The 12,332-nt window shown below is 55.6% G+C and overlaps 5 protein-coding genes across 5 annotated transcripts; 2 read left to right on the top strand and 3 right to left on the bottom strand.

Annotated features, from left to right (window-relative positions):
- Positions 1 to 1,608: 1,608 nt before the first annotated feature.
- Positions 1,609 to 3,213, top strand: CABS01_14724 (uncharacterized protein; the record flags this gene model as incomplete). The annotated part of the gene is made up of 2 exons (XM_060548062.1): positions 1,609 to 2,172; positions 2,239 to 3,213. 2 exons carry the CDS (start codon positions 1,609 to 1,611, stop codon positions 3,211 to 3,213), a joined length of 1,539 nt encoding a protein of 512 aa, XP_060393001.1.
- A 347-nt stretch (positions 3,214 to 3,560) lies between these two features.
- CABS01_14723 (protein-L-isoaspartate O-methyltransferase) lies at positions 3,561 to 6,541 on the bottom strand (the record flags this gene model as incomplete). The annotated part of the gene is made up of 4 exons (XM_060548061.1): positions 3,561 to 5,297; positions 5,762 to 5,861; positions 5,912 to 6,390; positions 6,440 to 6,541. 4 exons carry the CDS (start codon positions 6,539 to 6,541, stop codon positions 3,561 to 3,563), a joined length of 2,418 nt encoding a protein of 805 aa, XP_060393000.1.
- Positions 6,542 to 7,437: 896 nt separating this feature from the next.
- CABS01_14722 (uncharacterized protein) lies at positions 7,438 to 8,645 on the bottom strand (the record flags this gene model as incomplete). The annotated part of the gene is made up of 3 exons (XM_060548060.1): positions 7,438 to 8,013; positions 8,106 to 8,549; positions 8,625 to 8,645. 3 exons carry the CDS (start codon positions 8,643 to 8,645, stop codon positions 7,438 to 7,440), a joined length of 1,041 nt encoding a protein of 346 aa, XP_060392999.1.
- Positions 8,646 to 9,965: 1,320 nt separating this feature from the next.
- CABS01_14721 (uncharacterized protein) lies at positions 9,966 to 10,459 on the top strand (the record flags this gene model as incomplete). Its single annotated transcript, XM_060548059.1, has 3 exons — positions 9,966 to 9,983; positions 10,060 to 10,254; positions 10,316 to 10,459. The coding sequence occupies 3 exons, from the start codon at positions 9,966 to 9,968 to the stop codon at positions 10,457 to 10,459; spliced, it is 357 nt and encodes a 118-aa protein (XP_060392998.1).
- Positions 10,460 to 10,710: 251 nt separating this feature from the next.
- CABS01_14720 (uncharacterized protein) lies at positions 10,711 to 11,891 on the bottom strand (the record flags this gene model as incomplete). Its single annotated transcript, XM_060548058.1, has 5 exons — positions 10,711 to 11,212; positions 11,273 to 11,420; positions 11,480 to 11,611; positions 11,670 to 11,690; positions 11,771 to 11,891. The coding sequence occupies 5 exons, from the start codon at positions 11,889 to 11,891 to the stop codon at positions 10,711 to 10,713; spliced, it is 924 nt and encodes a 307-aa protein (XP_060392997.1).
- Between the last annotated feature and the right edge of the window lie 441 nt (positions 11,892 to 12,332).

Below are 12,332 nucleotides of genomic sequence, written 5' to 3'. Positions count from 1 at the left end.
CGTCAATAACGCTTGGGGGCCTCGAAGGACACGATTGCGATGCAAAGTCCGCAAGCCACACGGAGCCGTGAGAGTGCATAGTTAGGCCGAATCACCGTGTGTGCGTGTATGGCTTACATGTTTGGTAGGCGACAGCGTCGAAGGAATCGAGGCCAGCCGTCGTAATGCTTGTTTTGGGGTGAGGGAATGCCACCAGAAGAGGCCACACGGCCACAGGGCTGGAATACGGTTGGAATGTTCCTCCGCTCGATGTGGTGGCGTCCAGTCGGAATGCTCTGATAGACGTAGAGGGTCAAGCCACATTTGGCTTATCGGGACTCGTGGGCCCTGTGGTGGATCTTTACTATGGGTCTTTGCACGGGATTCGACCCCGGTGGCTTGACGCTAGTCTAAGTCTAGTTAGGACACGGGCTGGTAGGGCCGCCTGGTTGGGAAGGCAGCGGGTCGACTCGCATTCCAAATCCGGCTGGAGAGAAGTCCCTGGACAACTCGACTCGGATCCCATCGTCAACACTCCAATGCTCTTTTACTGACATCTTCAACTCTCTCAGTCTCCATCACCGAAACCCTGCGCCTCCCAAGATGAAGCTTCTCCAGTTTGCTGTGGCCAACACACTTTTCAAAGAGCGGCCATAGTTCACCAGCACAGACCATCGTATCGAACCTACGGCTATTCACTCTCTCGTCTTCCCAAGTGACTGACCTCACTTGACCAACTCTGGCTTCCACTACCAGAGTGTATTCTCGAATCCGTGCGCATTTGACGCATCGTGAATTTCTGCTCGTCTCCGCGATACAAAACCTATGCGACTCGAGATGGCACATGTCGACCCGACTTGCCACGTCCCACTACTGTCCCCGGCGTACATTCAGCCAGCAAACCCCCGTCGCCTCCCTCACGCGAATGCATCGTACAGAACTGGATCGGGCAATTGGCTTCGAGCTCACCGATCACTCCCTGATCTATAACGACTTTGCTACCCACCATCGAGACAAGAAAGTCCCTGCAGCATCTCGCAGCTCACTTCCCCAACCCAACTCAACAGCACAGACTGTGACGTTTCGGCGTGGCATTGGTGGGAGCGCTGAACACTTGACTACAACCCAAGAGAGGGGACTCAGCCCGCAGAAGAGTCCGCACGACTAATCACCCATTTGAGAGATGGCACCATGTCGCTTCCGTTTGAGTTTCGTCCGATTCCATCACCCAACTTTCATTCGCAATCTGCCTTTCCACAGTCCAACGCTCCAAGGAAGTGCCCGGACAACAAGGAACGCACCTGGAAAGTTCTGTTCGGTTTGAGCATGTTTGTGGCCCTTACCAGCGGCCGTTGTGCCGTTCAGATCACAAGCGCAGACAAAGCAATCCTCGGCCAGATAAACCCATGTTGCAGGCCAGGCCCATGCCGTTTCGTAGATCTCTGACGCGGGTCCCAAGCTTGTCGATGAGAACTCTCCGTCGTATTAAGATCGCGGCATGCCGCTGCACAGTCATCTCGTCTTAGCCTTGACAGACGTCGTCAACGCCAAGGGACTCGGACAGATCGAAGAGAGCCTCTCTACTACACAACTAGGCACTCGCGCCGTCCAGCATTCTCTAATCCAAAAATGCTCGTGGGAAGGTCGGTTCCGGAACTCATCCTCGTGAGGTCTATGGTCATATACTTTCAGTACCTCGGGTTTCTCTGCTTCCTCTACTTTTGGTTCATATTCGCACTCGCTGGTGTACCCGGCATCGCTCATCCCATATCCATCCTCATCGAAGCCATTGGCATCGTCGAAATCGTCTTTTATTTTGCCTGGTTCGTACCGTATCGCCGTCGTCTACAGAAACCCGGCCTACAACCAGAGCCTCTGAACCAGGAAGAACGCCGGCGGTTCTTCTACCAGGGACTGGATCACGCACCAGATGTCGAGCAGTACATCCGGAAATGGCACTGTAACGCCCAGCTCGGCGATATTCGCAGGGACAATGTCAAAGACTGGCTGATGTGGGCATTGTTCGACAAGCAAGGCAACCCGCAAGAGCATGACGAAGAACTCGAGGAGTACATTGCGGAAACCGAAGAGCGGGCTGGAGTCAATATCAAGAGAGGCTTTGGAGACGCAACACCGATGCGACTCAGTTTTGATTCCATTACAATCACCCACCGGAGCCTGATGTATTACCTTGTAAGTGTCTCTGTAGTCAACATTATCCTCGGCTTAGCCGGAGTTGGAGACTAACGCATTCAAAAGACTACTGGCACCCTCGACTTCTTCGCAACCCTTGTCCTCTTTATCAGAGGCTTCAAATTCTACCGTCAACCACGCAACACCTTCTTCTCCGTCTTCCCATGGCGGCCCATGACCCTCTTCTCACCCAACGAGTCTGCCGACCCGAAGCTAAGCTACTTCTGCCGCCCGCACACGTCGGAGACCAAGCGTCCCATCCTCTTCATGCACGGCGTCGGCGTCGGCATGCTCCCGTATCTACTATGGCTTTGGAGCATTCCCAAGGACGTCGGCGTGCTCTGCATCGAGATTCTCCCTGTCTCCTCGCGCATTTGCCCCCCTCTGCAGACGACCAAGGAGCTCGTCGACGGCATAGACGCCATCATCAAACAGCAAAACTATAATGACTTTGTCTTTGTCGGAAACTCCTTTGGCACGCTCTTCGTTTCTCCGCTGCTACAAAGACCCGACATGGCGGCAAAGATCAACTCCATCGTTCTCATCGACCCCGTGTCACTGCTCCTCCACCTCCCCGCCGTAGCCTACAACTTCACGCGGCGCACACCGAAATGGGGCAACGAATGGGAAATCTGGTTCGTCGCCACAGATCCTATGGTTGCCCACACCCTTGCCCGCCGTTTCCGTTGGCAAGACTTTATCCTATGGACGCCCCAGCTACAGGGAAAGCGCACCACCGTCGTCCTCGGCGGCGAGGACTGCGTCACCGACCCAGATGCCGTGGCGAGCTACGTCTACTTTGGCGATCTCAACTACACGCGGCACGACAAGCCCGAGTGGGCGACGACGCCTCGGAGATGGAGCGGGAAAGGGGAGCTGGAGCTCATGTACCTGGCCGGCATGGATCACGGCCAGGCCTTTTTGAGCATCAAGCATATGCCGCAGATTGGTAACGTTGTGATAGCCTATACGCACCTTAGCGGGGTCATGGACTCGAGGCAAGCGGATGTCGCCAAGGAGGAAGAAGAGAACCAGATTTGAGACGATGTCATGATTTATGAGGCGTTTTTCGGTTACTCCTGGATGGGCAGGCTGCGTGCGTTCTTTTTGCGACGTGGCTGAGGAGTGGATGGTCTGGGAACCTGCCCTCATCTTTGTTATTTTGCAACGTGTATTATCTTTGACCCTCTTCCTCTCTTACATATCGCTGTCTCTGATTACCCTGTGACCTTTGGAATGTTAGTATGATGCTAGCCTCATAGCATCAGATGTAAGGATATCTGATCAAAGCCCGTGATGGCGTTTCCGCTTCGCACCCTATGACCACATGTGAACCTCGACAAATCCTTTACATTATCACAGTCACCACATCCAGATTTCATCATCAGTCAATCATATTCGTCCCACGGCAAGAGCCCCGTCTTCTGATATCCAGGAATATGCGGCTGCAACGGCGCACAACACTCAATCCTAACCCCCTTCCTCCCAAGCCTATCAACCTCCACCAACCTCACGCGCACAGGAACCTCATGCCTCTTGACCTGAGCGAACCCTCTACTCCTCCAGTTCCGTGCAACATCTCCCTCGACTTGGACCTTGACCTCCACATCCGTCTCAACAAACTGATCCAGCCCACCAGACACGGCAAACTGCGTATCCCCCCACAGCACATCAACCTCCAAATCAGCCTGCGCCTCACAAGCATGACACCACACCTTCCACTCCCCATCCACCCTCCTCCACCCGACGACAACATCCACTTGAATCCGCGCGTTCGTCGGCGACTCAAACCGCAACCCGGCAAGCACCGGCTCAAAATACGGGTTCCCCGTCCTCAGAATCCCCAAACTCGGCACCCACGGCCCCGTGGGATATGAATCGACAACCCGATACGCCTCCCGGGCGCCGCCCGCCTTCCAACCCGCCTTGAGGACAGAGATATCCGGTAAAACATACGTCGGGCTCCGCTTGACGAAAACAGTCTTGTAGCTTCCCCGCCCCGGCCTCGTCGAATCCGGCGCCGGGATCACCGTGCAGACACTCCCCGTCCGGACCCGGGCGTACTGGTTCCCCGACAACTTCCTCAGCATGATGCGCGGGCACTGATCCCCGTTCTCGCCCTGGATAGCGCAGTCCAAAACAGCGTAAAAGTCGTCCGCCGCGCTGCCCTCACCGCCGCCTCGGTCATCGTCCACGGGCTCAAGGTACATGGAAATCCTGATCCCCTGGTTCGTAAGCTGGATCGGCTGCTGCCCCGTCGTCCCGAACGCCGGCAACGGGCGAAGGTACTGAAACTGGGAAAACTCAACCGGCGACGGAGCGAGCAGGCCGCTGAGGATATGTTGGTCAAACGCCGCCTCCTGCGTAGACGTCTCGTAGTTGCTGTGCCACGCGAAAATGGAATGGTCTCCCGTATCCTGGAGTATGGCCTCCTGCAGCCGCGCAAAAGCCTTCATCCCCTCGCCGTACAGCAGCGGCATGTTGACGCCAAAGATGCCCATAAGGCTGTAGGCCAGGTCCTCCTTGCGGGTCGTGACTCTCGACGAGGCCCAGTGCATGCGCTCGGCGACGCTCGACGACTCCAGGGGAACAGTCTTGTTCAGGATGTCGAGACTGATTCCCGTGACGTTTGCGAGCGCGGGACCGAGTGACTCGTCGAGCTTGGAGCCAACGAGATGCCAGCTCTTGTCGTAAAAGTCGACGTTGTCGGGGGCGATGAGCTCCTGGAGCGTCCAGCCGCGAGTAAACCATCGGCATTCGCGCAGCGCCAGTTCCAACGGAGCAGTCATACCTGGGTGCTGGTATATCGAGTAGTCCAAGTCGGAGAGGTAGACGTAGCAAATACTAGCCTGCTCGTACCAGTTGAACATGGAGTTGATGGCCTCGGACAATTCGGCGCTGCTCGTCTTGTCGATGCAGCACGTATCGATCCAGATGTAGTCGTACCCCTGACTTTGAGCAAGTCGGCAGGCTCCCGTGATCTTGGGGTATCCGGCCATCAGTGTGATGTCCTTCTGGGCATCGCGCACATCTTGCAATGTAACCTCCTCTGCTCCCCACGTATGGGAGAGAATAGCAAAGTCTGGCGCATTGTCTCCTTCGTAGATGACGAAGTTCCCAAGTGGCTGTGACCCGTGGGCAGTTTCCAAGAGTCTCATTGTCTCTCTGTGTTTGTACTACACAGGACATGACTAGGCCGATGCGGAGGTGAAGGCAGGTTGCTGGCGGTGTTCTCTGGTGGCCACTAATGCAGCTCAGGTCCCCGCAGGCCCTAGATAGATTAACTGTCTCTGGGATCCATTAGAGCAACCCTGGCACTTTTCGATGCTATTTGCCAGGGTCAACACCCGCCGAAATACCAATCTTACGGATGTGGATGCTCTGTAGGCCGATTGAGTCGTGTGTCGGGCAAAGTATGGTATGCGGTGTAAGTCTATGTCTTACTTGAGAGCCGTTGTTCCTGGTACGCAAGGTGAAGAGAAAATTCCAGTATTATTGTTCATGAGGTATCTCGAATATAAATGTTGCAACTTGACTCGGTATCGTACAATCATGCCTCGGGAGCATCAGTCAGTGGCACGTATCGAACCCCAAATAGCTTCTCCTTCACAACGGACCCGTCCTCCTTCTTGTCAATGGCCCAAACGTATTGATCGTAGCCGTTGTCATCCTCGACAGGAATAAACATCCTGCCCAAAGTTAGCACTCCTTACCAGATAAGGGCGTTCGCCCAGCTCACCTGCCAGGCGCCCGTAGCTGGTCCACCAACTCCTGGTGAAGCTCCACCGCGGCAGCACCAACATGGATGGCATCCCACCCCGTAGAATCACGCGTCTCCCCGCCCCGCGGCGCCTCCACCCAGCCCTTCCGTCCGTCACCGACCCGGAACTTGACCTTGCCGCTATCCAAGAGTGCCCTCCCCTCGGCGCTTTTGGCCATATTGGTCTCGCCCATGTCTTTGAGCGCCTGGATATGCTCCAGCCCGACAACGAGCCCTTTATTACCCACGAGCTCGGCAAGCAGGTGCGTCAAGTATCCCGATCCCGAACCGACATCCAGCACCCGCGGCGCGGGCCTCGTTTCGGAGGGCAGGATGTGCGGGAGGAGAGACTCGGTGGCGCTGGCGTGCATGTGAGGTGCCGAGATGGTGGCCTTATGGCCTATGGACTGGGGCGAGTCTTCGTACGGCGCAGCGGGAGCGTAGTGTGCCCGGTCAACCTAGGCAGCAGGTCAGAGATGCTCTGGCAGTGACTGTGGTTGAAGATACCCTGAGAAAGGCGTCTTTGACTCGTTGGTCTTTGATGAGGCCATGCCGCCACATGTTCTCGACCAGGTCTTTATTTGTCGCGCCGGAGCTTCGCCAGGCCATCTTGAAGTTGGGGGCGGGGGTTTGGTGTAGAAAGCGAGGTGTCTGTCGTCGTGTTGAGCTCGGGAGAAGCTTGAGAGCTCTCCGGACTGAAGGGCGTCTGGTATTCGTCGTGGCGGGTGCTCTGCTTGGGTTGAAATGGTGGACTGTTGATTTGCGTTATCTAGTAAGGCAAGCGAAGAATTCTCTTGGAAGAGGGCATGCGAGATGATGTTGTTAAAGGAAGGAAATTGAGTGTGTTGTAAACATCAGAGGTGACCATCACGGGTGACGGTGATTCAGTTCCATTTTCAGCACGAGATATCCACCTCAGCATGTCTGAACCGCTACAACTTGAGCTATGTACAGCGCCTGTTATGGCGCGAATGTGGTGGAGGTGGGTTGATCCCCCGCGCTCTCAAACCTTGTCGATAAGCGACCCAGGGAGTTCAGACTGCCCGGGCAAGTGGGAGCTTACTGTGTGTAAGGTAGGTAACCTGGAAACTCTCTCACTGACCCCGCCTACTAAGCGGATCATCCCGCTGCAAGCACTAAAAGACGTCTCTTTCGTTTGCGCCATCTTGAATTCTAGGATTATCATGTGCCTAAGCCTGGAAGAATAGGATTCCGTTATCGCGTCACGGTTGTGTGAGTGAGGAATAGACACGAACGGATAGAATGTACCCAAGAAAAACCTCAGTATTGATGCCGAGAATGAAAGCTGCTGCTGTGCTTCCTATGTAGATTACCCTGCTCCCATTTCCGTTCCCGTAAAACACCCAAGTCCCACTGGACGACGCAAAGAAAAGGCGCGAGATGCCAAATGTCGTAGACTCGTGGCCCAGACCAATAACCACTTTGTGACACGAAAAAATAACCCACTGCGCTTCGTCACGCTGTGACACACGAAAACGCCAATGCTATACCACTCTCTCAGACGACTCGCCATCTGCGATAATGGGCACAGGCAGTCCACGGTCGGGGCTCTGCAAGACGAGCTGCTCGTGGCGCCGTGCCTTGAGGTAGTCGCTAACAGACCTAATGAGGACGAACCATCCAACAACCATCAAAATGTACGCAATCCACTCTTGTCCGGTTATGTCCGAAACACCGCCGCCGCCCTCTCCCGTTACCGCGTTGGGGTCGAAGCTGTGCGAGTTGGGGTCCGGTGGTGCCGCGTATCCGTCTTGGCCGTTCATCTTGGGCGGGTGGTCGCCCTCTGTTGTGCCCTTCATGTAGAAACCGTACTGAATTAACGTGATGCCCAGGCCGGCGCGGGACCCGTTCTTGGCCGCGTGAGTCGAGTGGAGGAGGTATGTGAGGATGAAGCCGACAACCTGGAAGGACATGGAAATCATGCCGTTCCAGACAAAACTGAAGAGAGATCCGACGGGCATCCCATCAATGTAGACCTCGTCGGGTCCGCCGAGGCCTGGAGCCAGGATAGTCGTCTCCCAGTATGGGGGTGCCGCATCCGCAGCGGCTTGCTCATATGTCTAGAGACTGGTTAGTACATCGTGTTCTTGGACAACGTATCCCGTCTTTCCGCATGCAAGACATGGATAGTGACAGTGGGGATTGAACATACCGGTGGTTGCTCCTCCTTCGTCTCGCCTCCCCGCTCAGGCTTCGCCGTCAAGTTGGAAAAGACGCCCTCATTCTGGATACCGCTGCCGTAGATGCGGAAGGGCGTCGTAGGTCCGCCTGCTGCCGATGCAGTGGTAGGAGGAAGCTGGGTGACCTGCCTATCGGGCTGGGGTCTTGACTCGGAGGAAACGGTGCGGGACGTGTCGCGGGAGGTCAGGGTGGAGTCGGCGCGGACTAATCTTTGCCTGTCGTCGGCGTCGTCATCGCTTTCGTCGCCATCGGTATCGAATGCGTCGGCAAGGGTAGAGTCGACTCCGTGGGCGGCACGATCGCGCGATGATGCTCTCGAGTGAAAGGACGGGGGCGGAGAGTTTGGCACTGTTTGCGCGTGACTTGGCGGTGCGGAGTTGGGGCTATTGAAGTCGTCCTCGTCCTGAGCGTTTACCTGGAAAGAGTACACTGTCAGCGAACCATAGAGAAAATGGGAAATGAATGGTGTCTGGTTTGGGGCACAGCATACCCGCTCATAACGTCCAGCCATCTTGACGAATGTTGTGTAATGTTGTTTGTTTTCTCTTTCTCTCTATTTTGTTGTCTTGAAACCGTAGGACTCGGGGCGCCCCTTTCGCCACCGGGGGAGAAGACGGCTAGCGCAGCGTAGTAGGTAATTGGGGGGAAAGAGGCGTTGGAGGTAAGGAGAAGCCGGGGAACACGGAGGCGGTTATTCGAAAGGAATCAGGCGACAAACGAAAAGAAAAAAGGCGAGAAGGTGTTTCGCGAGGATCGTAGGAGAAATCGGAGGGGTGAGGCGACAAAAAAGGAACGACGATGGTGGTGTTGTGCTGAAGAAAAAAAGGGTGTTGGTTCGGAGGAAAAGAGGACTACGCCATCAACGTTGGCTCGGTTTGTCTGCGGTGATGAACGTCGGAGAGTCAGTCCAGGCGTAACTTGGGAGGAGTACCTACGCTGTAAGATAGTGTAGGTACCTAGGTAGTGAACGAAGTACGAATACAGGAGGTCAGGAGTGTCGGGATTGTCGCACGACCCGGGCGCTGTCTGTCGCTGGTTCGCTTCGCTTCGCCTCGTCTCGCTGCGGTGAAGTGGATTACCTAAGATACGGCTCTAACGCTAGAAAGCCCCTGTGGCAGTGGAGGTGGAGACGGTTCTCAGTGTCGCTGCCATCGCTGGTAGGGGGGGTTACGTATACGTACTCGTACCTTACCCGCGGGAATGTGCTGGAACAAATTGAGACTGACGGGGGCACGGGGGGTCAATTCTGTGTTGCTCCGAGTCCGCTGCCGCAATGAGGTGGTGACTGCCAACGGCTGCCTCTTGGGTGGCCTGAGTGGCTGACAAAGACAACCGGGGAACAAGGTGCCTTACTGTCTAATGCCTCAGGCAAGAGTCATGCGCATAAGGTAAGCCAGCTCACTACCTACCTTAGCCCCATATGCATACTGTGTAAGGTACGTAGTGAAAGCCCCACCCTCTTCAGCCCATCGGGACCACTCGAGATCATTCCCTCCAATCACAGTCCTCTGAGTAATCCACCCAATGTCATTCACGTCTTTGGCGATTTCGTCTCCACTCTGACCAGTTCCGTAAGCGCCGATGCAGCGCAGTCCCTTAGCTCCGACGAAATGAATTTCTTAGACGTCTGCGACCGGGCCTGCCATCTGATGCGAAATCCTTGACGTCGTTGATGGGATTCTGAAGCTGCCGCGACTTTCGCCCTCCACCGCCGCGCCCACACCCCTCTATCCACCACTGCTGCCTCATTGCCCCGCGGTGAGACCATGATAAGGTAGACGGCACTCGGTAGACTCACCTCCATTCTCTAATTACTGCCAATATCGCCGCAATGTCGCGGACAACGAGTGTATGTCTCTCCTCTCTGCCTCCCTTCCCGCCCTTCCAACTATCGCGTCACCGTCACTAACACTATCCTGCCACAGCAAGCGTACAAGCACATGAGGTCTGCCCTTGCCTTGTGGCCCAAGGACAACCTCCGCCCCGAGACCCAGTTCAGCGAAATCATCCAGAGAGGCATCGAGAGGAGGTATACCAAGCCCAATGTCGTCGACGAGGCCAAGGAGCTGAAGCAGGCCAACGCCATGTTCGCCCTCACCGACGATCGCTTCAAGAAGAGGGTAAGCTGCACCAACCTCCACGGCCTCGCCTCATCGTAATCCTCTGACATGCATCCCGCAGTTCCCCCTCAATGGCGAACTCTTGAAGCCCGAAAGCCAGCCCACATACTTCCAAGACCTGTTGAGAGAGCTCGAGGAGGCCCCGACACGAGGATGGCTGCAAAACATGTCCAAGAAGCTGTCAGGCATGTTCAGACTTCAATGATGATAGAATAAGCAAGGAACGACGCAAAACCAAACTACCACACAACACAAACACCCACACGAGACACCATCCATATAATGGCGTCGCACGGCGAAAAGGAAGCCATCTGAATAGCATGGGCATACTTGACGTAACGGTCAAGGCCCTATGTATCATATCTTGTACAAAATCTGTACCCTGTATAGTGTGACTATCTATACCAAAACAAAAACGTAGAACCTCAACGCCATTGTATCTTGTAGCAATCCTTCTTAGATGTATCTTCCCTCAGGGTCCACCTTGTTCATCAGATCCATGCTCTTCTCGTACATGGTGAAAACAAGACCGCCGCTCACCACGAGACGCGCCAAACGCGGCAGCGCACCACTCCACAACGTCAGGACGCCCTCTTGCTTCAGGATCATGGCCGCACACCGGAACGAGTTGCCGTACTGCTGTCGTGCCGTGATGCTCTGCATGCGCGTCTTGATCGTGTCGAGGGGCTGCGTGGCGTACACCGTGATCAGTCCCGCGATGCCGCCCATCGCAAACGTGCCCACGGCGCCCAGCTTCTCTCCGGGCGCCGTGTAGGACTCGGCCATCTGCTTGAGCGCATTGTACGCGCTGAACCGGACCGCGCTGTTGGCCGCCTGGCGGGCCGTCGTCGGCACGAAGCCCTGGAAGAACCCGCGGAGGCCGCGCTCGCGGGCAATGATGGGGACGGCGCTGAGGAAACCCTTCATTCGGGGCTTGCCGGACTTCTTGTCGTCGATACTGCGGCAGTAGTGTCAGTAATAATGCATTGCCGTTGATGTAGCGGAGCAAAAGACTCACAGCGTAGTCTTGATGCTCTCAAAGGGAGTGACGGCAAGGGCCGACTCCGTCACACCGGCGCCGAAGCCGGCGATGACCGTCTTCGGCCCAGAGATGTTGCCGTCGGCGTCGGAAAGGAGCGTCTTGTACTGGTCAAAGGCAACGAATCCTGTACATCGGGCGTCAGCTAGCACGAGGCAATGGCTCCAGGATAGCTGCTTCACATACGAATGCCCGCCTTGAGCGAGTTGCCAATGATCAACGTGGTGCATCCCGCGTACCATTGCGCTCCGAATGGCGGCCATGGCAGCTTCTGTCCGGCACCCAGGTTTCGATTCAATTGCGACCGGGTCTTGGCAACTGTCGAGGAAGGGTCAGAGAGTCAATCGCAATCGGGGATCGATCGTGGTCGTCTTACATTCGGCAGGGTACGTGATGGCTATGCCCGGAGAGTTAGTCTTCTGTCTTCATTGTTTGCTGGTGCGTCATCGGGGGACCGCAAAGAGTGGAGGGACTCACCAATCTCAACAGCGCCGGCCGTAGATCCAGCCAGAATGGATCGCAGGACCGTCGGTCCGCCCTTCTTGACGGGCTGCGACTCATCCTTGGTCGCCGCGGTGGCACTCGTCGCGGTCGACATTTTGGAGGAGGGAGGATCTGCGGAGCGTGTTGGAGTTTGTCTGCTGGACGGGCACTTTTTTTTTTGGAGGAAGCTTGACGTGCAGGTGCAGTCCTGCGTCCGAGATCGCGGGGTGTGGAGACTCTGGAAAGCCGAACGGTACGTACCGGCTAATGGTCTGACGACATCTTGGCCGCTGACCGTGCATATCAACACACCGAGGTCCTCACCTCACCACCACACCGAGATGCCGAGATATTGATGGCTTACATCAACCGTAACCCTGTTTGAGGGCCTATACAGCACATGGAGAAGGACTCTTCAACTCACGGACTATACATTGAACAAGACCAGCCAAAGTCGCCCTTAACATTTCTCTTTTTTCTTTTTGGGTGATCATTCCCATATCCCATCAACTGGAATGGCTGTAGATACTTTTAAACTGTCCTGATCACTCTCTCT

Source organism: Colletotrichum abscissum (genome assembly GCF_030869225.1).
Source record: "Colletotrichum abscissum strain IMI 504890 chromosome Unknown Scaffold_57.1, whole genome shotgun sequence".
In the NCBI taxonomy this organism is placed as follows: domain Eukaryota; kingdom Fungi; phylum Ascomycota; class Sordariomycetes; order Glomerellales; family Glomerellaceae; genus Colletotrichum; species Colletotrichum abscissum.
The sequence above is the reverse complement of the archived record's forward strand: the minus strand, read 5'-3'. Positions and strand labels throughout refer to the sequence as shown.